The sequence below is a fragment of the Leucopleurus acutus genome (genome assembly GCF_964270905.1).
Source record: "Leucopleurus acutus genome assembly, chromosome: 16".
Taxonomy (NCBI): domain Eukaryota; kingdom Metazoa; phylum Chordata; class Mammalia; order Artiodactyla; family Delphinidae; genus Leucopleurus; species Leucopleurus acutus.
This window is the reverse complement of record NC_139158.1, coordinates 421,669-449,505: the sequence shown is the minus strand read 5'-3', so window position 1 is coordinate 449,505 and position 27,837 is coordinate 421,669. Positions and strand designations below refer to the sequence as shown.

Sequence of the window (27,837 nt, the reverse complement as noted above, 5' to 3'; positions counted from 1 at the left end):
AGTCCTGATTGCTTTGAGCACCCCCGGCAAACCGGGGGTCTGCAAAGAAGCATTGAGTGCTTTGGGCACTGATCCATGAGATGTCCTCAGTATGATCAGTGGTGGGAACGCAAGGAGATGTCCTTGTGCTACTTCAGTATAATCAGAATAATGGTGGGAACTCTGTGCTGCTTTTGCGCTCAAGGACGAAGCACGGCAGGTGCTCAAGAAAGCGAATTATTGCTTGTATAATTAATCAAAACATAGGGTGCTGCTTTGGCACGTCTGAAGTGTTAAGAAAACAAGTCTTAAAGTGTAAACCTAGATAATGCTCTAATAAAAGCCACCACAGCAGGACAGACGGCGCTGTTCTGCCTGAGCGGGCGGCAGCCCTCTACTGCTGGGCTTCGGCACAGTCCATCTCGTGGGATGAGCTTGCTTTCGGCCCTGTCCTAAGATAAACTACAACATTAACAATTCTATTTTAATGTAGGTATTGTACATGATGAAATATTACGATATTACATTTATAGTTGTTTATAGGTAGCTATAGTTGTTGAGACACCAACAGCTCATATCTCAGCAGAGTGCACTCTGGGGTAAACACTGCAGGAGCCACATGGCTTCAGCCAAAAGGTGTTTTGATACGTAAAGGCTCTAAAGGAAAGTTAAAAGCGTGCTAACACTCATACCCATCCCGAGAGGAGGGTGGGTGAGGTCTCAAATCACACGATAGGACCCAGAGAAACACACAGGAGCTACAGCGGGAGGATGAGAGGTTAAAGCTCGTCATCTGCTCTCTCCTGAGTTGAGCGTTGAGCCGGTGAGGGGAGTGGCTGGAGTAACAAGAGGGTAACAGTGTCCTATTCAGATAATGGGGTGGAGAGAACCCAGGTGACAAAACCAAGGGTGTGGAAACGGTGAGCAGCTCTGAGACAGGAAGAAGCTCCACGCTGCCAGGGGACTTCAGGGAAGCTGACAAATGTGCGGAAGAAAAGCAACCAGGCTACGAGGGACCAAACACCACCCCCCCAAACTGCTGAGGGACCAGGGCTGTTTAGCAACAAAGAAAGGGCTCAGAAGAGGCCCAGCCTTGGTGAGAGCCTTGCAGCTCAGAAGGCGCATGTCTGGCCCCCTCGAGGGGCTGCCGAGCGGGGGACCGGGGTTGAACTGTGATGCCCGCAGAGCCAGCAGAGGTCCAGGCAGGAAGCCCACTCCATGCTGTGCCATGAACTCACGGCCCGTTCCTCGCGCCCTGAGGACCCTCCCGGCACATCCGGGCAGGGATTCCCCCCAGAGCAAAGCCGGGGACCCCGCTGTCTTTGGTGCTGCATGGAGGTGGATGGTAACAAGCTCCCCGACCCTTCCTCCATCCTCAGGTGCCCTGAAGGGTCTCCCAGAAAGACAACAGTTGGGACTGTTACCACCAACACAGCCCAGTCATCCCAGGTGCAAACAGTGCCCCTTGCTAAGGACGGCACAGCCCCACGTGACAGAGAGGAGCACAGAAGACAGAAGAGGAATTTATCTGGAATTATCCTACCTGACTGTTCTTAGTGCAGTCTGTTCTAATTCCTTCTGGATGGCCTAAAATGTAGGAGAAACAATCCGTTTAAATACACAAGTTACATACCAACTTTCCATAAAATCATATACTTGACTCTATAAACAGAAATAGAAATACACATATTTATCTAGGATTTTTCCCCCCTTAATTTAAAGCCCAGACCTGCCTGCTGGCAGGCAGGTAAGGGATGTTCACTTTTCAAAGCAGACTTTTAAAAGACGACACACAACGTATACTTAGAGAGGTGCACAGGTCATACAAAATAAGCAGCTCCTGTAACCAGGACGCAGGCCAGGAAGCCAGACACCGCCGCTGCCGCCGCCACCACCTCGGGTAAGTGCTTTCAGCGTGGCTGGACAAGGAGGAGGACGGCAGACTCACACATGAAGGCACGACTTATTAACACGGCCTGTTCACAGGCGCGGGCGCCCACCGCCCCACGCGAGCCGAGGCCCAGCGGCCACGGAGGCCGTAACTCGACAGAGGCGGGCGACACAGACAGGACCAACGCCAGCTCCCTCACGGAGGTGTGCTTCTTCCTCAGGCACCCTGGAAACATCTCATCAACGGATGGACTGAACTGCTCCCCTCTGACACTGTCAGCAACGCAGCAGCCAGTCCTGAGCTCCCGAGGGCTGTGCGTCTCCCCTGAGGCCCATCAGGGGGTCCAGGCCACCTACTCGGCGCCCCCAGTCCTTGTCCATGTCCACACAGGTGCCGTCTCCTCCCTCCGCCTGCCCGACACCTGACAAGACTAGGCTTTCTGACCAGAAAATCCCCGGTCAGAGGGTCCAGGGTGAACCTTCACTCCCTTGCCCACAGACACCGTCACCCTGTGGAGGCTGGGTGACAGCGAGGAGAACCGCCCCCACCTGGGAGCCAGTGAGCTGGACACACTTACAAAACATTAAAGCAACACAATGGGGGCTTCCCTGGTGGCACAGTGGTTAAGAATCCGCCTGCCAATGCAGGGCACATGGGTTTGAGCCCTGGTCCAGGAAGATCCCACATGCCACGGAGCAACTAAGCCTGTGCGCCACAACTGCTGAGCCTGCGCTCTAGAGCCCGCGAGCCACAACTACTCAAGCCCGCGTGCCACAACTACTGAGCCCGCACGCCTAGACCCCGTGCTCCACAGCAAGAGAAGCCACCACGGTGCGAAGCCCGCGCACCGCAACGAAGAGTGGCCCCTGCTCACCGCAGCTACAGAAAGCCCGCGCGCAGCAATGAAGACCCAACGCAGCCAAAAATAAAAATAAATAAATAGAAAAATTTTTTTAAATTAAAAAAAAAAGAATATTTCCCTTTCGTTTTATAAAGGATGGCAGCAAACACCCTAAAAGAAGCACTTTAAAGGCTGGGGGCTGTGAGCACAGTAACTGCAGCTGACGCTTCTCAAGGAAATCACGGTGCTGGGGCTGCAAGTGAAAGGTCAAGAGCATGAATACCTCAGATCTTTCTGTCAGTTTTCCAAGAATATCTTCCAGGCTGGAGATGCGCAATTCATGTTCTTGGCGGAGAGTCACATAGTCGGTCTTGAAAAGGAAAATGAATGAACAAATGGTAGAGAAAGTTAAGCAACAAATAAGCCCAAACCTGGCCAGTCAGGCCACGCTGTTTCTACACAGCACAACAGCCAGAGACTGTGGTCACAGCTGTGCACAGCATCCCATCTGTGGGATCCCATCCCATCCGCCTCATGAAACCTGCCCTAAGATAAAAGGCACAAACAGCTTTTCTAGTCACAGAATATTCGTTAAGAAGACTGGTAATTATCAAAAACACCTGCATGGACAGCAGAGCAATTACCATTCATTCAACACACACTCCCCAGGCACCTGCTGTACCCAGAGACTTACACCACAACCACCAAGGGCCCACTCACTCCTTCTTGATCTTTCATATTCGTATAAAGTGTGTGACATCTCAATGGTCATCAGAACCGGTGCTAGAGCCCTCAGAACAGTGCTGATCAGGGGAAGAAAGCTCAGATCAGGCGGCCAACAGGCACGTTCCCCCCCCCCCGACCCCCCCGGCTCAGGGACACAGGTGATCAGCACAGCGGCAGAGAGAAAATAAGATTTTTTTCTCAACGTAAGTAACTTTGAAAACAGCCTTTGTCCAGCACATCCCCACCCATCTCTTCAGCAGTTCTTAGAAGGTAAATCTGGAGTAAGCGTATCAGATACACTCCCTGGGAAGGTCTAGAAAAATCTCTGCCAGTTATATAATCAAAGGACATCCACACAGGAGACACCACCAGCAGCAAAGAACGCCTGCACATTCTGAACCACTAAAATCCAGTCAGAAAGAAAAACAGGAAGTCATTATACACTCTTATTACAGGAGTTTCATCCACTGATTTTATACCCCACCTTGTTCCAAAATATAACCACAATGACTTATAAAAACATAAGATGACAAATCAGGTGAAGCAAAGCTAAGGGATGAAGGGCAGCTGGGAGGATGACCCCAGGGCACTGGGATGCGGGAGGGTCAGCCGCTGGACTCGGCTGCACGTCCTCACGGCCAGGCCGGGTCTCCTACTGTACAGCCCGCTGGCCCTGGGCACAGCGGGACGGCCTCTGCCCAGCATGGCGGCCACATGTGCCCCGGAGCACCTGATGTGTGGCTGGGGCAACTGAAAGAGAAGCTAAATGTTACTTAGTGTTAATTTGTGTGTGTGGCGGTGGGGGGGCCTCGTGGCTTGTGGGATCTCAGTTCCCGGACCAGGGGTGGAACCCGGGCCACGGCAGTGAGAGCGCCGAGCCCTAACCACCAGACCGCCAGGGAAATCCCTAAGTGTTAGTTACTTTAAACTCGCACAGCCACATGCAGCAGGTGGCCCACTCTCCTGGAGACACACGTGGGATAAACCTGTGCCAGCCGCTCAGGGAAGGATAACAGGTGGTCAGCACGCTGACCACCAGTGTGTGGCAGCCGCAGAACCAAGCTTCAACCTTCCAGGGTCACCGTCACAATCACACCTGAACAGGGGTAAGTGGTGGAGGACAGCGTGGGAAGGATGAGCTAAATCTGCACTCAGCTCAGCACATCTCGAATCTCATTTTAAAATAAGGAACAGAACACTCGTAACGGTGTTAACTGGATCTCACTGAAATCATCTCAGTTCTACGGCTGAGAAGCCAAAAATAAGCAACTAGTGAGGAATCAACGCAGGACACCAGGTGGCCTTTGGATGTGAGAACCCCAAGCAGGCACCCGGGGGCCACGCAGAGAAGGTGGAACACGCCTAGTAACTTTGGGAACCAGTGCCTGTCAGCACGTTACAGGGACCCGACCGGAATCGAGAAGATTCACACATTCTGCCCCCAACAGGTGGAACACAGTGGATTAAGCCAGCGGCAGCTACAAACAGCGGCGCAAGCTGATGCCGGGACAGGAGAGCTCAGTTTCCTGAGCCCAGTCAGGAAACAGCCGGCAAGGGGCACCCACCCCGAGACAAGTCGAGGCAGGCTCCGGCGAAGCCAGGCAGAGCCAGGCTGCTCGAGAGCACGGTGGGGCCACGGGGAGCCCTGAGGGGTCCGCAGGCTGACAAGACATGCATGATCAGGGGTGGAGGGTCCCCTCCGGTCAGAGTGCGAACAGTTGGGTGGGTAGTAGGCTCTTTGCTGAGAAAACAGGATCAGGGAAAAGCACTTGTGGAGACAAGGGGCAATGCCTATTTTAAAGATTTCAATCCAAAATACCTAAATTGAATCATTGTGGAACTTAAGAAAATAAACATCAGTTTTGAGGAAAATGGACTGACAAGCCTTTCCTTGAGAACCAAATAAGTGAGACACGTATATACAGGCCTACGGTTTCATAAGGAATAGTAGCTACTTAACTATTTCATGATCTTGAAATATTTTAAATCACAAATTTGAGCTTTTCCGTTCAGTGCCAGAAAATTTTCATCGAATTGTGTTCAATCCATTCACCAATTAAAACGCAGGCTAGGGACACCCGTCTGTCCCGCCGCAGCCTGACCTCACTCTTGGGCGTCACCCACGCGCCTCCACCCCCTCCCCCAACCCTGCCTGCTCCCAGGGTGCACCCCACCCCCTACCCTGGCCTCAGACGTGGCATCTCCTCCGGGGGCACCTACCGCAGCTCCCCGCCACTGCAGGCCAGGAACCCACCTGCCATCCGTGCGGCCACCTCTCACTGCAGGGCCCTCCTATTCCTTGTCCCCAAAAGGAAAACACAACACCCGAGAACTCCAAGGTGGCATCACCTGGGAGCCCGACAGCCCACCAGTGCCAGCCCCCTTGAGACGCTGCCCCCACCACGCTCCTCACCGGGGGCCACACCCCCTCATTGCTGCCATCTGCCCGGTCCACCCGCGCCTGCAGTTTCTGGAGCAAGGTTGACAACTCTCCAAGCTTCTTGTCATGGCTGTGACACTGTCCCGACAATGCAGCCACCTGCCTTTCCACTTCACTCATCCGATGCCAGTGGAAAACCTCATCACCAACCTGAAACAGTAAGAGGTTCCAAAGGTGACACAAATGAGAAGGTCAACCTGGCAAAGGAGAGTACAGTACAGGATAAGTCGAAACAACGAAACAGAGCATTACAGGAAAACGTCAACTACAATACACACACACCCCCAAAGGAAAAGACATGGAAACGTTCATCATTAGTGATTTCCTTTACGTGGCAGACTATGGGTGGTTTTTATTTTCTTCTTTATGCTTTCTATATTTTCCAAAGTAATGAAAACTTTCTTTTTTTTTTAATGAAAATGAACTAAATAATGAGACTGCTTGAAATACAGGCATACCTCGCTCTACTGCACTTCGCAGATACTGCATTGTTCACAAATGAAGGTCTGTGGGGTCCCTGCGTCCAGTGAGTCTGTCCTCACATTTCCCCAACAGCATCTGCTCGCTTTGTGTCTCTGTGTCACACTTTGGTAATTCTCAGAATATTTCAAACCCTCCACCAGCAAAAAGATTACAGCTCATTAAAGGCTCAGATGATGGTTAGCATTTTTTAGCAATGAAGTATTGTCAATAAAGGTCTGTACACTATTTTTTTAGACATAATGCTATTGCACACTTAACAGACTATAGTACACTGTAAAGATAACTTTTATATGCACCAGAAAGCCAAAAAATTCGTATGATACTGGAGCTGAACACGCAGTATCTCTAAGGTGCGCCTGTATGCATTACTTGAATTGTTTCGGAACATTTAAGGAGCTGTAAGACATGCTTATTTGACGTTTTAAAATATTTTCTAAAACAGAGTGCCCAACTGAACTACCTTGCAGTTTACAAGCAATATGGAAACTTACGCTGGAGAACACAGATTGGCAACGCCAGGGGAGAGCACATCCTAACTGATTACCTGCAGAGGCTGGTTCGGCTGCGAAGTGTCGGGTGTGAGCATGGTCCTAGGGTCATCCACCCTCTGTGCTCTGTGGCTGTGCATCCAGTTTAACACAGGCAGGAGTGAAAGAACATCACCCTGGCCCCATAATGAAATACTTGCACCTTGAAGGAGAGAAAAGCAACTGTATACACATGTACATACAGTGCTTTTCAAAAGGTGTACTTAAATGTTCAATTCTTTCACTGATTTACATATATATGCACGTGTACATATTAGTCATCTTAGGTAACAAAATAAAATTTTACTCACCTAGTAAAAGTAATACTGGAATGAGCAAGATTAAAAACTTGCAAATATTTCGAAGGCACCTAAGGAATGAAAAGAAAAACATTAGGGCTTCCCTGGTGGCGCAGTGGTTGGGAGTCCGCCTGCCGATGCAGGGGACGCGGGTTCGTGCCCCGGTCTGGGAGGATCCCACATGCCGCGGAGCAGCTGGGCCCGTGAGCCACGGCCGCTAAGCCTGCGAGTTGGGAGCCTGTGCTCCGCAACGGGAGAGGCCACGGCGGTGAGAGGTCTGCGTACCGCAAAAAAAAAAAAAAAAAACCAAAACATTTAACTTGGAAAAAGTAAAAGGCAGGGCTCACTATTCTATATGACCTCTCTAGATTAATTTTATACAAAATACCCCCTCCCTAATTTAAAGTGGAAGTCACAGGCTGAGAAATGCAGTTAGTTTTATCTACAAGGTAAGTGGCTGCCTGAAGGAAAACCTGGCCACACGGTGCTGTCTCCCAGGCCCACGTGAACAACCCAGCAGGTCAGTTAACTGCCAACACGCTGGGCTGGGTGCACAGGAGGGCACTTAAGGACCTTGGTCATTGACCCACTGAGGCAACCTGGTGCTGGGGCAAGTGCACCAGAGGGTCCAGGCCTACAGTCCCGAGCACACCCTCCCAGCTGTGTAATCCTGGACACGTCACTTAAACGTTGCGCATCCGGTTTTCTTCAAGGATGACACCTGCTTTTCCTTTCTAACAGGAGTGGTTTGAAAAATTAAGACTATGAAAGCACTTTGCAAAATATAAAATGATTAAATCAAATGATACCATGAAATTAGCACAAAATCAGTTCTTTAAAACACCAAGCTGACACGGTATCAGTTTCCTTACCTTGTAAGAAGAAACACATTCAGCCAAGAAACCAAAGTAACAAACTGGTACCATCCAACCCCAAGCCACCAGAATACTTCAGCTGCTGCCTTCCCTAAAAGAGAAAACACCACACATTCTAAGGAAACGTTCGTAGGAAAGCCAAACTCCTAATGGACTGGTTTTGTGAAGGCCAAGCTAGCAGCATAAGGAAATATACTAACAGATGCTTTGAAAGTATATTAACATGAAGGAAGTTAGGGATGAAGTATATTAGGACAATGCTTAGTCATCACAGCAGGAATATCCATAACTCAAACACAGGAACGTAAATAAGCCACAAAGCAATAAGTCATACACAAGACAAGATACAAAAGAGTAAACACCAAACCCATGCGTTCTCAAGTACAGTACTTACAACAACACCCAATACACTGGAGAAACAATGAATGCCATGCAGCCAAAAGCACAGTATGTTAGCATTTCTAAGTAATAAAGGATGGAACACGTTACATCAAGGATCAAAGCACGTAAACCGAAAATGCAATGTTGACTTGGTTAGGTGAACAGTTTACTGCAGGTGCTTAACTGCCAACAGCCTAGGAGCGAACGCTAACATGGAAAGCCAAAATAACCACCTGGACAGGCCACCGCCAACCACAGCACCGCTGACACCGTCCTGGACACAAACCCTCCCGTGGCTCCGACCTCGCGCAGCGCCTGCACCGAGAAGTGACCTGTGCCGGAGAAGATGTGGGCGGGGGGGCACCTTCAAACACCAGCCCCACAGTCCCGACGCGGCAAGAGACACCCACCTTGTGGCACTGTACCAAAATCCTCTCGCATCAGACAGTCAACAGTCTCTCCTCAAGAAAAACAATCGACTACTTGAAGTCCAAGCAAGATGCTGAAACTAACTTATGAAAACCCTGCTCTGTGTCTGAACAGTTTTCACTCGCTTCTGCCTATCGACACGTAAGATGTAAAATACAGACGTTTCCTATAAACCCGCGGGGCCTGGCTGGCAGCTACCCTACACGTGTGCACAGCTGCTGCTGGCAGAATGGGTATTGGAAAGACAGCACAATCGTTTAAAGCAAGTAAGATTCCATGGACACCAGCAGTTAACATGCTCTGGGTGAGACAAGAGTTACGCAAACAGCAAGATGAAAATCTTCCTACAGCCCAGTGAAAAAATATTTTGGAATTATAACCGGTAGTCCCACTGGATGACAAAATAAAACACAATTAACTTTATACCGAAAGCCACACATATAAAGCAGAAAACTGCTCGTGAAATCAATTCCTTTCATTTTTAAAGAGTGACCGCTGGAAGTAATACACCCACACCAGCATTGGCGTGTTGACTCCTGAAAACATTAAGCAATTCCAACACGGCTGACGTGCAAAGAAACGGTTTTTTAAAAAATCTATTGCTTTATGTTTATTAATTAACGGTTAAGAGACAACAAATTTTGAAGTTCAGCTTTTAAAAAAAGCTGCTATAAAGGCACCCTTCGGCAAGACACTGACAGGTACAAACTGGATTTCTCCATAGCACCCCGGCTGCACAGGCTCAGGACGCGGCCCGTTTCCCGGGCGCGGGCCGACTGTACCCCATGCAGGACACAGCTTCTTCTAAACCGTTCATTTCACCTGAAATACGTAACTTTCCATACGCTTAATTTACACTAAATACACTTACAAAGAAGCTTTTCAAGAGCCATATTCTCCATATTTTAAGACAGTTATTATATTCCTGTTTTTACTGAACACCTGAATTCCAAACACAAAGAAACAATGAACGAGGAGCATTTGCGAAAACACGACAGAAACAAAACACAAAAGCGCGAGAGACAACCTGCATGGGACAAGGCGAGCCCCACGGTCCCTGCCAGCCCTCCTGGCCATGAGGGCTGCGAGCGGGTGGCGGTGTGTGTTTCCAGGTGCTTCCTCCCCTTACAGTCATCGCCTGTGGGGTGGGACAAGCAGTTAATTGGACAGATGAACACGCAAACCCTGTCAATCTCAACGGTGCGCAGCAACGGCAGTTTGAAAAAACTAGGAAACTCAATTATGAAAAACCAAAATCCCAGCCAGTGTCCCCTGGTGGCTGTAGGCTCCTGGTGTGAAGGGGGCAGCGAGAGCCCCGGCCCCGTCCTAACCAGTGGGGCCCCAGGACGGCCTAAAAGGATGGCACAGGTGCGGCCGAGCCATACTTACACAGCGACGCCCCGTTTGCACGGAGGTGGCCGTCCTCGCCGAGGGGCTCTCTCACATTCATCCTCCCACAGTGACTGGAATGAGCTGCAACACAGGCGAGAGGGGCCTGAGCCCGGGACAGGAGCTCTGCAGAGTGGCCGGGTCGGGGTGGTGGTGGGGGTGCAGGCCGGGGGCGAGGTAACTGCCTCGCTCAGGAAATGCCGTCAAGTCCCGCCAACCTTGGGCATGCCCCGACCACCACACAGGATGGGCCGGCTTCAAACATTTTTGAAACATCATTCTAAATGCCAGTCAGATAAATTTTTTGCTTTAAAGATGGTCGTAAGAATAAAAAGATGAGTGTGTTAACTTTTTATTTAATGTTTAAACCCTGATCAACTTCCAGGAAACATCCAGAACTGCACAGAGAACAGGGAGAGAGATGCACAGCAAGGCTGCGAGAGAGCGAGGCCGCAAACGACGCGAGGAGAGGGCGTGAGCGAAGCGCCACGCGGGGAAAAGAGTGTTTTCTCCACCTTGAAAGCTCTATTTGGTGGAAAAAGGAGGAAGAAAGTATTTAAATACCTTTTGATTCATGGCTTTTTGACTCACAGCTTTTTGATTCGCGATCTTTTGATTCATAACTTTTCAATTTGTAATTTTCTGATTCAGAATTGAGCTTCATTAAAGCCACTTGGAAGAGCTGAACTAAGAACGAAGGAAAGGACGCCGAGGTGCGCGTGACCAGCGACAAGATGCTATCCCTGCAGCGAGCGGCGCGGCCTAGTGAGAAACCGTGAACACAGTTACTCCTCTCGCAGCACGCGCTCCCTATGTCAGAGCCTGATTACTCACTTTGGGCAAAGTGGAACCCACTTTTTTTTCGGCTGTGCCTTGCGGCTTGCAGGGTCTTAGTTCCCCAACCTAATAAGCTCGGGCGGTGAAAGCGCAGAGTCTTAACCACTGGATGGCCAGGGAATTCCCTGGAACGCACTTTTTTAAATGGACACCAGAGACACACACTCGGGCCGAGTTGCAAACCAGCCCCATCCTGGAGCGCCAGCAGCACCACATCTCTCCCACAGGCCGTCTTCCATAAAACATCCAATCTGAGGTCACTTCACCCCAATGCTGTTTATGCACACGCTACCATCTTTAGAAATTGGCAAACGACTTCTCTTCCCTGACCTCCGGCCCAGCCATCCCACTGTGTTCCCAGCCTCGAGAAGGCCTGTCAGCGAGAAGCAGCCCCTTCAAGGACGTCTGCTACAGCACGTGCCGCAGGGTACACAGAGACACCCGACGTGGCCACCTGAGGCTCCTTTTCCTCAGCACCTGGAGCACCAGGACAGTGCGACCTCTATAACCTACAATGTGCAGGGTGACAGTCTGCAAATCACAGTGGCTAGAAGTTTTTATTCTTAAAAAAGTTATTTGTAGTGAGGTGGATGAACCTAGAGCCTGTCATATAGAGTAAAGTAAGTCAGAAAGAGAAAAACAAATACCATATCCTAACACATATATGGAATCTAAAAAAAAAGGTTCTCGTGAACCTAGGGGCAGGACAGGACAGGAATAAAGATGCAGACGTAGAGAATGGACTTGAGGACACGGGGAGGGGGAAGGGTAAGCTGGGACGAAGTGAGAGAGTGGCATGGACATATATACACTACCAAATGTAAAATAGATAGCTAGTGGGAAGCAGCCGCACAGCACAGGGAGATCAGCTCGGTGCTCTGTGACCACCTAGAGGGGTGGGACAGGGAGGGTGGGAGGGAGGGAGACGCAAGAGGGAGGGGATATAGGGATATATGTATACACATAACTGATTCACTTTGTTATACGGCAGGAACTAACACAACGTTGTAAAGCAATTATACTCCAATAAAGATGTTTAAAAAAAAAGTTTCTTCACTGAGTGGCAGCTGAAGTATGAGGCTTGTTCCTGCACAGTGACTCCATGGGACGGCCTGCAGATGGGGCTGCTCGCCAACGTGCCCAAATGCACAAATACCCAGCCCGTTCACTCACCCCCGGCTCAGCTCCCTGAGTTTAGGGTACATGCGTGAGGCCAGTGGGGACTGGAGAGGTCTGAGTTGGAGTGATTTCAGAAGAAATAAACTCAGAGCTTTCCCCCCGCAGACAGCCTGAATAAAGGAGTAGGCTATCTGTGAATTGGAGCCCTGAACCAAAACAAATGTAAACCTGGGGCCAGGAGCCCCCGAGTGTCAGGGCCAACTCTGTGTTACCCCACTCACACTCTTCTTTGTTTTACACCGCAGCATGAACTTTATACAGAGGTCGGACAAAAACAGAAAAATTCACGAAGAGGCAACGCAGGATCTGTCTCACTGACAATCAGCGACACCAAAATCCATTTTTCATTCATCAAATCAGCAACATTTTAAAAGAACAAAAATATAAACACTTATTTAGCAAGAGTACATGGAATGGGGACCCTCACGTGGCCATAGGGAGAGGGCAATCCTGGTCAGTCTTTTGGGAAGTCAACTGGAAGAATCTATTTAAACTGAAATTGTAAACAATCTTCTTTTCTCAGCAGTGATAAGTATTTATTTAGAAGCTGCTGGGCGGAACACTTTTTAAAATATATTTAGTCGCTAATCGCGGTTTCTTCAGGAGGACGGGCTCCATCAGAGCTGCTCCTCCATAAAGCCGGTCAGTAGTATTTCAGCTGCTCAGCTCAGAGGCCAAGCCGCAGTGTGCCACACCGCCCACTTCAGCCTCAGCCGCTCGGCAGTCACAGCTGTCCGACCCCGAAGTCAGCCAAGTTGGCTGGTCCCTCTCCCGGAAGCAGCAGACGTTTCAGTCCTTACTTCTCTAAAGACTAAGGCTGATTCAATTAGCAAAATTCTGCTCAAAGCACCCAAGACAACCGACAAAGTTTCAAAGGAATGACTTTTCATTCACTCATTCATTCATTCAGACCTATCTTTTCTAAGTTAGTTTACACCTTCTACTGGGGGACGCAAGCATTGCCTTAGGCAAGAGAAAAAACACAGAAGTGTGTGTTTTCAGATTCCAATTCCCTGGGTCCTTCTGTGCGGTTAGCCCAGGGGCCAGGGAGGCCCAAGGTGCGCTGGCCCACGTAGGAGCACCTTTTGGCAGAGCCGGGTCTCCCGGGTCTCCAGCCCCTACAGGTTTCTCACACAGGTGCCAGCCCTCACAGGAGTACTGAATCTGTCCATCTGCACGCATCCTATCAGCACCTTGCTTTGGTGAGCGCTGTTCGATGTCCCAGGGAAAACACATGGAAGGCTTTTAAAGCCTTTCTGACGTGGCCCAGAAAATCACGTTTTGTCAACAACGCACTCAACCTGAACCTCAAAAGGTTTCAGAATCAGGAACTACGTGGCTCAGGCGGGATGCATGATGTTTAATGCACACCTATGCTCCTTCTGGCCTGCCTACCCCGAAGATTTGTGCACATACACAAATACACCCAAAGAAAACACTGCTTTTAAAAGTGTACAAACAAGAAAGCCTGAATGTCCACCTAGACACTGACTAAACAAATTTCGATACAACCATAAATGCAATATTAGACAGGCATCAAAAAGAATGAAGTTCATCGCAATTACCATTTAAAATGAAAAAAATTACAAAACCATGTATTTGAAGTAAAGACAAAAACACACTCCATGTTTCTGTAGGAACATGAAAGCAAAATTCAGGTGGTGCTTACACAACACTGTGAAATACCAGTGGATTGCACACTTTAAAATAGTGGGATAATTTCATTTTATATGATTTTCACCTCATTAAAAAGGCAGGAGAACCCACAATGAACAGGATTAGCTGCAGCTCCCTCCAGAAGGGAAACCAGAGAGGGACTGGGGAGGGACAAGGGGCGACTTAATTCATCTATTAAATAAATAGATAAATTTAAAGGTTTAAAGATTTCACAATGAGAATATGAAAAAAAGAATAGAAAGAAAGGAAATGTGGGGTGGGGGTTAACTTATGATTGTGAAGAGTTACCCATATTTTGAGTAAATATGCCCATGTAACAAATTCATGCGGTGTGACCTCAACCACGCAATAAGAGTGAAAAGCCTCTGGGTGTAGGTTATGGGTGATTTTAATTTTCTTCCTTGCACACCTCTGTGGTTTTCAAAAGTTCTTTGATAAATGTTTTACTCAAATAATTAGAAACTAATTTTTTCAAAGGTAACAAATTAGCATTGGGTCTACAAACCACTGCTATAATCTAAAAGAGCAAGGGGCATGATAAGAATAGAAGCTCAAAGCAAATAACAGTATAGTAACTTGTTTACTCCACCAAAATACTCAAGACCGATTTAAGCAGGAAGTGGGATGAGTTTCCAGAAGCTGCCACCAAAGCTACCACGGCTGACCTTCCCTCTGAAGACACAGCAACCACACAGCTGGGTTCAGGCCCACCATCCTCCATGCTGTCAGAACAAGTGGCTGCATTGTTGGTGACGCAGACGTAGCTGGGGGACAGCAGCAAACACTGCCACAGACAGGCGGCGACCTGTGAGCACCACGACTCCACCAGGTACCGTTTGTGGAACGTGCTTTTACTCTGAGAAAGGTATGCTCAACTCAGCAACGGCACACTTCAAAATGCAGCCTCAAAACCCGATACACGGCATGCCAGGTGCGGAGTCCCGGCCCTGGGAGGGCACTCAGAGGACACAGCGTCTCGGGGAGGGCGCCCTGCAGGCGAGATGCCTGGGGCCAGGTCCAAGCTCCATCACTTACCAGCAAGTGTCTGAAGCTGGCTGAACCTCAGTTTACTGGTCTGTACAATGAGGGTGACAACTGTCCAGCAGGGCTGCTATGAGGGTCAGTGAGGTCATGGGTACAGAGCGCAGGAGGCAGAGTGAGCGCTCAGCGATGCTGGTCTCTACAGCACCCACACGATCCAGAAACTGTTACAGAGGAAACCCTCACATTGATTCTGCCACCCCCTTCCCCTGTATTCCCACTGTATTCCACTGTATTCCCACACTGCTCTATTAACGCTAAGGAGGTCGGTAACACTACAGCAGCCAAAACCCAAAGGTCTAGAAACAAGGATGAGACGCCGAAATAGAAATAACTGTCAGTCCAGGTACCATCCTTCATCATGTCAAAATCACCATTTGAGAAGTATGAACTGGGCATCCTCGTGCGCAGGGCACAGCCAGGAACACAGGGAGTAGACAGACAGCGCCCCGCCCTCCTGCACTGTTCTGTCCAGACCCTGTCCACCTGCCCGAGCATGTCCTCTGGCTCTGCCAAGCACTCCAGTGCTCAGATTAAACAGACAAGGTACCAAGGGCTTGGAAACAAGGCGACACATTTCAAGTCGAGGGCTCCCAGCCTCCCTATGTGTTCCCTTAAGGCGAACAGTGATCACAGCAGCCGCGGAGCCCTGAGCCTGGAGGGGCACATCGGTCACACGGTGGTCCCCGGAAGGGCCTCTGTAGCTATGCTCTCCCCAGGGGCCCAGCAGCGAGGCCGACTCAGTCTGGCCCAGGTGTTGATCAGAGCTGGGAACATGGGCAGGCCCGGGCCCTCTGTGGTCAAGCAGGCGCACCGGGGTCCCAAGGGCCTCCTCTGCCAGTCAGCAGGGCCAAGGTTGCCCCGCGAGACCTTCCACCGTGCCTGCCGCCCTCCCAAACAAGGCTGGTGTGCCATGTGCCCCCCTGGTAAGCTGCCCCTGCGGTCACGGACTCTCACCCACAACAGAGACCAGAGACAACACGTCCCTGCCTCAAGCATCACCGCCTCCCACCCTGACTCCCTGGGCGCCTGGAGTCTGCGCCCCTAGGAAAAGAAGGAGCGTCTGCAGGTGACTGCACAGCCCACAGGTCCAGTTCAGGACGAGGTTTCTCCTGCTTACTCCAAGTTCAAATTTATGGAATTCCAAACACTCCCAGGTACAAAAAGACCAACCACATCAGATGTAAGTTGAGAGAGGAGGAACAAAGCTAATTTTTGGTGCATCTCTTAAACTTTTAAAGGATAACTTTGAGTTCGAGTCTACAGTAGAAACAGTGCAGACACTGAGGCCTATAAGACAAGGTTGATGAAAAGAAAAGGAAATATCTAATATTTGGACGTGAACTCTTTTTCTAACTTTTAAAAGAGCAAGACTTACGTTTCTGACTCCTATCCCTCGAGTAAATCCTTGAGGCCGGGCCACGGGCAGCGGAGTACGCGGTGAGCGCGCCTTTGCGCTCAGAAAGGAGGCTGCAGTCGCTGCAGGTGTAGCCGTTGCTCCCTGCTGCTTCTACGGCCCCTGCGGCCACATCGCCGTTTCCCTGAATGGCAGCTTTATTCCCACCTGAAGTTTGCAAGAAAGAGATGGAACCTGCTTATTACAATCTGCAAACACCTAACTAAAACCTCCATCTTGAAAAATGTGGGGAAGAAAAGGACGAAATTACCTTTAAGCTCTCCGTCATCGTCAAGACCTAAAAAACACACATATTTTTGCTGTTGAGCTCAAATTATTAAAACAGAACAAAATACACAAACTCAAAAGTAAAGGTTACAATGGTTAATAAATCAGTATCATGGCACTGGTCAAGACTGACTTCCTACAACGCCTAGAACTAACAGAAATGTCTCCAGGTACATGCAGATGCTTGCTTTCAATTCCAGGTGAAAGCACAGCTCTGGAGAAAATACCTTCCCACACGCTCTGTTCTCACGCACTCTCACACTGTCTACACACACACACACATGCTGTGCACAGAAGAACAGGCAGGAACCTCAGCACCAGCACACTCGCCTCCTCTGCTGCCCGGGAGCTACTTTGCTAGTGAGCAAAACAGAATACGAACTCCAGGGCTTCCCAACTCAGCACATAAGGTTTCTGGAACTAATCTAATCTTTAATTCTTCTCTGAAGGGCCAACCGGAACATCAAGGGGACACAAGCAGCTTTGCGGCCCCTCAAAGCCATGGCCCCTGTGGCCATCGAGTCCTCCACAGGGAGGACCGGGGTCACGCTGCTGCCTTAGTCAATACAGGTCACAAGCCACATCGTTTCCTAGGGTCAATTCATCTACACTAGATGCTTTCCAGTGAGACAAAAATTGCTGTCTGGAACTTGAAATCATGCTGGTGAGTTTACCAATGACTTTGCTTAAACATCCCACAAAAGTCATGCATTTAGACACACAGAGGTAATCAGACTGCCCTGACCACTCCACTCCATCTTCCACATCGCGACACACGATCGGCAGCTGGAAGCAGTTTCCCTGTGTTTCCGATCTCAGTCCAGAGGGAGGCCTCCAAACTTCCTGGGGCTCCTTCCCCCCAGTAAGGGGAAAAGGGACAACCTGGCCATGACACCCCTTCTTCCCAGAAGAACCGGAGAAATCACTGGAGATGACTCACCCCAGAAGTGGTCCACTTTGGTCTGCTCGCGGATCAGAGACTCGTCCAGCACAGGAGGCCGCAGACAAGCCGCAGCCCGCATGGCACTGGAGCCGCTCTGGCTGACAGCCAAGGACAGGACCTTCCTCGAGGTGTGGTTGATGCTAAATGCCGGCTTGTGTGCAATGCTGTGCTGCTTTGCTAGTCTAAAAAGGAAGGAGAAAGGAACAAGTCTACAGACTTTTTCTAGTATATACAAATGATTACATTTTACCAACACAAAATCTTTGCCTGAGAATGAATATACTACTGTTAAGGCAACGTGTTCTTATGCCCTTTCTGCTGTAATGAGACATCTGTTAATCTAAAAAAGGAATTGTTAAGCTGGGCTCAAGAACTCCTCCTAAAATTGTACACACAAAGTAGTTCTCAGATTATTTGGGGCCTCATGACCCAAAAGTGGTTCAAACTAAAAATAACCTAAGAATAAAAATGACCTATATTTTGAAATTATACGATTTATAGATTTAGTGTCCCCCCCACCATTTAAAACAAGTAACTGCATCCACAGGCACATTCCGCACTGTTTCTCAGTCACTAGTAAAGGTGGAACTGCATCAAGTACAGCGAGGAGAGGCTGTCGCCAAAATCCTTCCTGTACTGGATCTACCACAAGGATGGAGACAAAGCCCTTGAAGACCCTCCCCACTGAGGGAGCGAGAAGTGAGCAAAAGGCAGGGAGCAGAGACAGGAAGGCCCCCATGAGCAGATGCACCGGGAAACCTGGTTCCAGCGTTGCTCAGGGACAGAGAACCAGCCTGTTACAGCCGTGGTTCCCATAGCAGTACCTGCATGAACACCCCAAACCAGGATATCCAAGAACCTCACTGCAAATGAACCCCAGGAGGCCACTGGGCGTGCAGTGTGTGAGTGTGAACCACAGATGGGGAGGTGACGCCACAGACACCAGCGCCCAGCCTTGCTGTCAGGCCAGTGTCCCATCACCTCTCAACAGCCACCATCCCACTCCCAAGAGTGGACCACTCAGGCAGGAAGCTCGTCACTCTTACATGAGTGATGTTAAAGGAAAGCTGTTACTTTTATTCTTTATCTCTTTATCTTTAAATGGCACAAAGATCCTGCACACTTTTGCCCCTTCTTGGGCACAAATAAGTGATGGGCACGTGGAGAGTTCAGAAATCAAGTGAATAGGACAATCATAAATACAGGTAAACATCTAAACTTCACGCCTGTATCTGTCAGTTCACACAGATTTTATATACAGACTTAAAGCACTAACAACACAGACACCTGCAGGGCCACATGATGATGGGCAGGGCTCCTCCCTTAACTGCTGGTGGGGCCCGCTACGCAGATGAGCTGGGAACACTTGCCCCGAACGGGATGGGTGCCCGCATCCCTCTTTACACCAGCGCCAAACAACCCGCACACCCCAGCCCTGGTTTCAGCCTCGTTCACAGTAAAGCTACGACCATGTGTGCAGTTGTGTGTGTACACACATATCTGTAAGTTCGAGAGAGTGAAGTTTTACAGACCGAAACCTCATGTGTTTGGTTTTAACTGTTTTCGCTCACCTGGCCGCTCTGTCCCCAGCGGGGCCATCCTCAGCGGCACGGGCTGTGGTGACCAGGCGCAAACTGCGGCGGGACATTCTTGGAGAATCAAATACAGGATCCAATTTGTGCTCAGTCTCGAAATCCAGAGCATCAGAAGAATAACTTGAACTAGAAGGAAAAAACCTCATCATAGATGAACACCGCTTACCACACCACTTTTAAAACAAACAAATAACAGAACGTGCAACCTAGTATGAATTTTTAAAAACAGCACATGCCACAACTAAGAGTCTGCATGCTGCAACAAAGATCCCGCATGCCACAACTAAGACCTGGCGCAGCCAAAATAAATAAATAAATAAAATATATTTTTTTTAAACGAGAAAAACAGCCATCACTATGTGAAGCCTTTCCGACAGAGCAAAAGCAAGCTGGCACCCAACTTGCTCAACAACTGATGCCCCTACATTTGCTCTGATCACAGCACCTGTGAAATGAATCCCCCAGCTGCCTGGTGTTCAAGGCTACACCCGGCCCTGGGGAGCACGTGAGGTCGTGCTAAATTCACGAGACTCCCCACCTAGGAATGAGATCAACGTTGTTAGAAAATCATAACCGTTTACTAGCAGACGCTGCCTGATAAAGCAGTTAACGAGACAGTGACCACTACGTGACATTTAATCCGAGATCCCAGTAAGTCACTGCATGAATCAATGTAAGGAGAAAAGGAAAAGCCAGTGACTGAGCCACCAGCGCACTTTGCATTTAATTCATCATAAACCCAGAGACAAACTAGTACACAGAAAACCCACTCCACTACCCTTCCACATTATTATCTTAAACCAAAACACAGATCCTTCTGTGCTGTCAGCAAGTTTTCCAAATCCAGAAACGTGAGTTGAGAACCTGTTCTGTGCCTCCTTGGGGGCGGGGATCCTACAGACAGTCCAGCAGCCGGGGCCACCAAACAGTGAGGACTCCACACCTCCAGGAGGTGAGCTCACAACCCGACAGGAAGGAGGAAGGTGAGAGAGGGAGGGAGAGGCCACGACTGCCACAGGAAGCAAAGCAGGCCAAGAGAAGAACTGCAGCCCAAGGCACAGAAGGTGGGGCTGCAAGAGAACCTCGGTCCTGGCTTCAACCAAAGGGCCTTCGTGCGCATGCGCGCTAGAGGACGGCCTGCACCCTGGAGGTCCTGGGCAGGCCCCGCTGTGGCAGAGAAGGGAGCTCCAAACCCCTCAGGTAGTTTATCCGCAGGAGGAGGTGGAGACGCTGGGGGCACATCCAGCAGGCAGTGGGAGAACAGACCCTGCTCAGGACAGCAGACCACTGGGCTAAGGGTCTGGAAATCCACGGTAACCAGCGGTATCTGAGTTAAAGTAAATGGGCTTAAGAACATTTCCGCATTTTATTTTATATTATAAAAATATTTTCAGAATCAAATTCATCATAAACTTATCAGATATGACACTAGAAACTGTTAAATCAAACCCTCAGAAAGTTATTACAAATTGCTTCAAGTTGTCATATCCATTTGAGGCGTCACACATAACTTCAGGAAAAGGTCCTCCTCAACTTGAGAGGCTGGAGTGGGGCAAGACAGAGGCTGCCCTAACCCACACTGAGCAGCAAGGACGCTAAACTCTACCTAATTTTAGTATAAAATATGCTTACTTTTCTTCCAAGATTATTTTTAGTATTTTACATAATTACAATTCTCGTTTAAGAAAATTGTTATTTCAAGTCAGAATCTACCACGTAAGAATGGACCAGTACCCCTCCACCATCGTTCTCTTAACCTAAGTCCTGGGTTTAGAGGACGGCCATTTATGAACTTGAACATCAAGAGAGGACAGTGCAGTTCAAGTCCACCGGCCTCTGTCAGGCCCCAGACCAGGTGTGTGTCTCGAGGAGCAACCTAGACAAATACGCAAACGTGCAGAAGGCAAGAAGCTGACGACGGCACCCAGACCTCTGTCTCCCACCCCCACACGCCCCAGAGGCTGCAACTCAGGGGACATGACAACGCTGCCAGTCTGGAGAGGGTCCTGGCTTTCCAACACAGGACCTCTAACACAATGCCCCTGCCGGCAGAAGGGTGTTCCAAATACCTGTTACTTTGATTAGAGAGGGCCCTGGGAAGAAGCCAGTATAGCGGCTGTTTGTAAGAGCAAATGAGGGAGTTCCCGGTGGCCTAGTGGTTAGGATTCCGTACTTTCACTGCCATGACCCCGGGTTCAATCCCTCGTTGGGGAACTGAGATCCTGCAAGCCGCGCAGCATGGCCAAAAAAAAGAAAAGAGCAAACGACTGGGAAATGTCCATTAATAAGGGGATGATGAAATAAACTAAGATACATGTACCTTATGTAATGCAGTGAGGCCGTTAGAAAACATAAAAGATCTATATATACTGTCACAGAAAGACCTCCAAGATATACTGAAAAAAGAAATACTCTATTATCATCCTATTCATGTTTTTAAATATATATATAACATAAAAGCACAGGGTTCAACCCATGGTCGGGGAACTAAGATCCAGCAAGCTGTGCAGCAATGCCAAACACAAGTAAATAAATAAAATATTCAATAATAAATAAAAGCACATATTACCAACACAGATGGTTAAGAGCTCAGAAAACACCTCCAAACCGTAACAGTAGTTACCTCTGGAGCCGAGAGGAGGTAGGACCATGTGTACTTTCACTCTGAGCGGGATAGTGCCCAGCTAAACAGAAGCTGCAGCAGTGTTCACAGCGGGGCAGAGAGAGGGAGAGAGGGAGTGGGGGAGTGGGGGAGTGGGGGAGGCGGGAGGCGGGGACCAGGAGTTCTGCGCTGAGTTCAGACCTGGATGTTGACAAGCGCCTCTGTCTGCACCTGAGGGGTGCCCACCCCACGACTCTGTGAGCGCTCCACCAGCGCCTGTGCCCTCCTGCCCTAGGCTGGGATCCCAACCATCATCGGTAACAGGTTCCTATAGACAGATGCACCCAGGGCCCAGCAGGTCCAGACTGCCTAGCAACATGTGACAGTCACCTGCCCCAGACTCTCTCCTCTCCCCTCCTTCTACCTTGGGTTCTCAACACCTGGTATTCTGACTAGTTGTTTTAAAAATATCATTATCTTTTAGAGATTTGCTTCAAAACAACCCACTGGGGAGGGGAGACCAAGTATTGGTAACTGCTGAAAATAAGTGAGAGGTGAAGGGGCTTATCATCACTATTCTCCAAACTTTCACACTGTTTGGCATTTTCCATAACAGAAAAACATCTTAAAGAAATGGCATGACCAGGATGCTGCAGGATCCTTTACGTGTTTACTAAAAGTGCTGAGGCTGCAGGCCAGCAGTGCTGGACATGGGGTGGTCAGCCAGGGGCTACCCAGGTGGTAATGAGACAGACGGTCAGAGTTGGGAGTTTAGCAGGCGGAAGGGGAGGGTCTGGAAGGACAAGGATATGAGGAGGACAATTTCGGGCCAGGCCAGGTGGCCAAGGGCTGCGGGGAAAGGCTGCAGGGAAACCCAGCCTCCAGGGACCATGAGTTGCCGCTGGAGCTGGACGGTAAACAGAGGCTTCACTGAAGGGTGGGGACGTAGAGACACACTGGCAGGAGAGGGAAGGGGAGGTAAGGACAGAGCCACCTCAGCACTGCCACATGAGGCCGGTCCACAGCTGGGCATGCCCCCTCCAGACTGGGTGTCGGGTGGCTGGGACCCTCGGCAGGAGTTCTGCTCCTTGTGCTGCGGCGCCCGCCCATCACCGCTTCCTGGGCCTCTGTGGGCCCTCGGCGCCCAGGACACCCTCGGGCTGCCATCATGGCCTGCTGATGGCCAGACCAGAACTGCCGCCCACATGGCTCCTGAGCCTGGGTCTCACACCCCCTCCCGCTGACTGGTGGTCCTGCTCCTGTGCCCACGCCAAGCCGTGACTGTCACGCTTGCCTCCTCCTTCATCCCCTTCCTCCAGTCAAGCACAAGGCCCCCAGCGTTCCCTCCCGAACCCCTCCCTCCCCACGCCCTGCCCAGCGCTGCAGCGAGTGGTCAGGGCCCCCGAACTCCTGCCGGTCTCTGACCAGCACCGCCCCACTCTCCATAACTGCATAACCCTGGTTCCACCCACCCCTCCCGGCTGAAACCCTTCGCGCCGCCCTCAAACACAGGCCCACCTCCCAGCACAGCTCAGTCCGCCCGCCTTTCCCACTTCAGTTCTCATCCACTTCCGATCCAGCCGCACGCCTCACTGGACGAGCGTTGGGTTCTCTGTAGAGACCCAGACATAGGCAACTTTTAAAAACTGTATTTAAAATGGGTTATAATAAATAAATATAAAAACAAAATAAAATGGGTTATAAAAGCTAAAAATAAATTACCAGGAACTATTATTTTTTATGCTCCACAATACAGAATAAGGAGGAATTTTACTTGAGTTGGCCCACTCATTTTGTTCTAAAATACTACAGGACTTTTAACAAAAACAAAGTGTGTTACTACAGAAAGTGTGACATGATCTAAAATTGTGACTAAAAACTCAATCATTAAATATGAGATTTGACTAATGCTGTTAAGAAGCAGTTTTCTTAAAATATCTTCCAATTTTCTTTAAGTTTCAATTACATTTTTACCCTTTAGAAGATAAGCCATTGATAAAACTGACACTAGCATTTTCCTTGTGTGCTTCAAACATCTTGCCAGGATGCAAAGGTTTTTCTATCTGCCAATCAAATCTTCACCAATCCAGGAATGTTTTCCCTTTGGCAGTAGCCCATAATTTTATAACACTTAAGTTTCGTCTCAATCATCCTTTCTATCAATACTTGGTAAACTAGAAAGGCAAAGAGCAAGTCAACAGCTTCTAAGACTCAAACTTCAAGGTTCAGCATCAAATCAGATACAAATAAAAACAGAAAACTCAGTGCATTTGACAGAAGTTGTGGTCTCGAAACCGTGGGCTTCATCAAAATTCTATTTATGATGGCTCCTCTCAAAGCCAAGTCACTTTCCAGGTTAGTTCTGTTAATTTTAAAATACTCAGCCATTAATATAAATCACAAAACCCCACCATAACCACACAGATGTGTTCTTGAGACCACAGCCACCTGGGTGGAGGCAAAAACAGTCATTCATTTGCAATGACTAATCACTGAGTCATCAGAAACTTTCGGTTTTCAAAACAACCTCATAATTTCCAAGTCAGTTTGGCAGTTTTGTAAAACCAGAGCATAACATAAAGTTCATAGATATTTTCACTTTCAACACAGAGCAGTTGGGTGCAAGTACCATAAAGCCCCCATTAACCCAAAGGCATTCAAGAACAGCCCAGGCAAGACAACGTAACACGCATGCGAGCAGCTCACCTGAGTGCATACGTGTAGCCAGTGTTCTCGGGCACACACTGGGGAGGAGTGTACATGTGGAGCCGAGAAAAGTCCATGTTCACGGTCTCAAAGCATACTGCAGAAGGCGGGAAAAGCAATGCAGGCTGTTAAAGGCTGGAACACACAGAGGAGCCCTGTCTGTGGTGGCCCAATGCAGACTGACTAGAGTCACCGTCAACACTTTGATTAAACAAGGCCAGTAAAGCAGGGCTGGTTTGGTGGTTTTTTTTAAGCAAAGGAGACAAGTTTTCTCACGGCTGCAAGTCCAGAACACAGTTGTCGTACTTAGTTCCCTAGGGTTATAAATCTACAAGAGCAACAAGGGGAAACCCTAGACCAGCTGACTTAAAATGATGAAAAGGGCACAGAAAGTAACTCAGAACCCTTTCTAAAATGTACTTTTAAATTCCTGAAGGTGTCAAAATGTTCTCACTCTTCTGGAATAAACTTTCATTGTTATTAAGTAAAGCAGAACTGATCCTTGTTCCGTGGTCAAGAAGCACTCCCATACTTTCCTAGACAGCAAAATTTTTACAAGCAGCTCAGAATCAGAAAACTGCAGGGTGAATAAGAGATAAGCTTAAGGCACTGTTAATACTTTTATTTTTCCCCAAAGGAAAACACAGATTATTTTTAAATTAAAAAGTTTTGAGCCTATTGTTTTTCATGTTGTCACCTACATTTCTTTGGAATGACTCAAACTTTCCTCTGGCTAAAAATACACACACACACACTTCAAAAAAAACCCCACACCCTCGTAGGAGTAATGTGAATCATAATCTGCTGTTGAAAGATCAAGGAAGATAAACCTAGACAAAAAATATTCAGGTATAAATGACTGATTTCTATAAACTAAGCCAAAAATACTTAAATTCACTCCATATTCTTTGAAACAGTCCATATATATATATATATATATATATTTTTTTTTTTTTAGAGAAGATGTTGGGGGTAGGAGTTTATTAATTTTTTTTTTTTTTTTTTTGCTGTGTTGGGTCTTCGTTTCTGTGCGAGGGCTTTCTCTAGTTGTGGCAAGCCGGGGCCACTCTTCATCGCGGTGCGCGGGCCTCACTACCGCGGCCTCTCGTTGCGGAGCACAGGCTCCGGACGCGCAGGCTCAGTAGCTGTGGCTCACGGGCCTAGTTGCTCTGCGGCATGTGGGATCCTCCCAGACCAGGGCTCGAACCCGTGTCCCCTGCATTAGCAGGCAGATTCTCAACCACTGCGCCACCAGGGAAGCCCCAAATATTCTTTTAAAAATTAAGCACCCATAGAAATAAGGACCATTGTTTATATATAAAAACTTTACTGTGCCTACTAATTTCAACATTGCTCAGTTCCTCTCAGGGACCTGGCCTGCCAGCCCAGGTAGAACACACACTCAATAAGTACAATTCATTCTATTAATAGACACGTAAATCTCTTGCTGCAAATACTTACCTTTGAGAACGAGTCCATGTATTTGTTCAGTACCTGTTCACTTGCCTCGAGCTCCCCTCTGTCTCCTCCACCAGCACTGGAGCCCAGGTTCAAGGGCACACAGACTGAGGAACAGCACACGAGGGGCAGCCTCCTGGCTCACCTCTCCTCCCAGCTCCCCTCAGAAGAGAGCCACACCCAGCAGCTGTGTAATAATGGCTTCTGACTGCGCTGTGGTTAGTAATGACTTACTAAGCAACCATAACAATACTAATACCCCAAAACTGCTCTCATCCTCTAGAGAAGATGTAACTGATTTTTACATCCTAACTCTCAAAGTGATCTTTCACTTCCATGTTTTACTACACCCACATTACCAACCCCCGGTTAAAGCAGTTCTAACTGCTGCTAACTTCTACCAACTTCTGTACAACTCGTATTCAAGAATTTAGGACGGGGGCTTCCCTGGTGGTGCAGTGGTTAAGAATCCGCCTGCCAACGCAGGGGACACGGGTTCGATCCCTGGGCCAGGAAGATCCCAGACGGCGTGGAGCAACTAAGCCCGTGCGCCACAACTACTGAGCCTGCCCTCTAGAGCCCACGAGCCACAACTACTGAAGCTCGCGCACCTAGAGCCGGTGCTCTGCAACAGGAGAAGCCACCGCAATGAGAAGTCTGCGCACCACAACAAAGTGTAGCTCCCACTCGCCGCAACTAGAGGAAGCCCGTGCACAGCAATGAAGACCCAACACAGCCAAAAATAAACAAACAAATAAATAAATTTATTTAAGAAAAGAAAAAGAATTCAAGATGTCCTTAGTGAACTGAGTATTTGGACTGGTTTACAGAAACTGGTTTACAGTGTTATAAACAAGTGAATGGCAGATGCCCGAAAGCAGCATTTAATTTAAACATCATGAATATGACATGGAGACACTAGAGCGTCCAGCTAAGAACAGGGACTGACCCCTACAGATCTGGGCTCTGATCCCAGCTCTGCCCACAAGCTGACTGACTGCCCTGAGGCCAGCTCCTCGCACACAGGAAGCTCCATCTGTGAAGCAGGGTGGCAGCGGCGCTATTGGCAAGGCCACTGAAGGGATCCAAGGAGGTCCAGCCCAAGGAGGTCCAGCCCATGACTCAGCACAGAAGGAGCGGTTAGAGCCTGGTGAGGAGGACATATGCAAGAACTAACAGCCTTTTTATTTCACTTGCATGTATGTATGTATGTATGTAGTGGCTCTGCTGGGTCTTCCTTGCTGTGCGCAGGCTTTCTCTAGTTGCGGTGAGAGGGGGCTACTCTTTGTTGCAGTGCACGGGCTTCTCACTGCGGTGGCTTCTCTTGTTGCGGAGCACGGGCTCTAGGCACACGGGCTCAGTAGTTGTGTCGCACGGGCTTAGTTGCTCTGCGGCATGTGGGATCTTCCTCGACCAGGGCTTGAACCCGTGTCCCCTGAATTGGCAGGCAGATTCTTAACCACTGTGCCACCAGGGAAGTCCCATGCAATGTGTTTTTTTTTTTTTTCCTTTTTTTTTGCGGTATGCGGGCCTCTCACTGTTGTGGCCTCTCCCGTTGCGGAGCACAGGCTCCAGACGCGCAGGCCCAGCGGCCATGGCTCACGGACCCAGCCGCTCCACAGCATGTGGGATCTTGCCGGACCGGGGCACGAACCCGTGTCCCCTGCATCAGCAGGCGGACTCTCAACCACTGCGCCACCAGGGACGCCCCAATGTATTTTTTTAATGCTTTCTTTTTTTTGGACATCTTTACTTCATACTTTTTTTATTTTTTAACTTATTTTTGGCTGCATTGGGTCTCTGTTGCTGCACACGGGCTTTCTCTAGTTGCTGTAAGTGATGGCTACTCTTCATT

At 49.0% G+C, this 27,837-nt stretch overlaps 1 protein-coding gene across 4 annotated transcripts in view; it reads right to left on the bottom strand.

The window, feature by feature from the left end:
• Positions 1 to 27,837, bottom strand: part of SUN1 (Sad1 and UNC84 domain containing 1) — a 51,784-nt gene that overhangs the window by 12,292 nt on the left and 11,655 nt on the right. Inside the window, exons 2-16 of one of the 4 annotated variants that reach the window (XM_082858146.1) lie at positions 24,525 to 24,621; positions 19,193 to 19,342; positions 17,619 to 17,803; positions 16,662 to 16,688; positions 16,373 to 16,558; positions 10,825 to 11,022; positions 10,261 to 10,344; positions 9,899 to 10,009; positions 8,676 to 8,774; positions 8,059 to 8,152; positions 7,199 to 7,257; positions 6,905 to 7,050; positions 5,851 to 6,027; positions 2,995 to 3,081; positions 1,523 to 1,566 (exon numbers count right to left, since the gene is read on the bottom strand). In XM_082858146.1, coding sequence (XP_082714272.1) covers positions 1,523 to 1,566; positions 2,995 to 3,081; positions 5,851 to 6,027; positions 6,905 to 7,050; positions 7,199 to 7,257; positions 8,059 to 8,152; positions 8,676 to 8,774; positions 9,899 to 10,009; positions 10,261 to 10,344; positions 10,825 to 11,022; positions 16,373 to 16,558; positions 16,662 to 16,688; positions 17,619 to 17,803; positions 19,193 to 19,342; positions 24,525 to 24,601 — 1,724 coding nt within the window. In that variant the 5' untranslated portion in view covers positions 24,602 to 24,621. Of the gene's footprint in view, positions 1 to 1,522; positions 1,567 to 2,994; positions 3,082 to 5,850; positions 6,028 to 6,904; positions 7,051 to 7,198; positions 7,258 to 8,058; positions 8,153 to 8,675; positions 8,775 to 9,898; positions 10,010 to 10,260; positions 10,345 to 10,824; positions 11,023 to 16,372; positions 16,559 to 16,661; positions 16,689 to 17,618; positions 17,804 to 19,192; positions 19,343 to 24,524; positions 25,991 to 27,837 lie in introns of those variants that run through there. The other 3 variants (XM_082858147.1, XM_082858148.1, XM_082858149.1) reach the window with 3 other exon arrangements.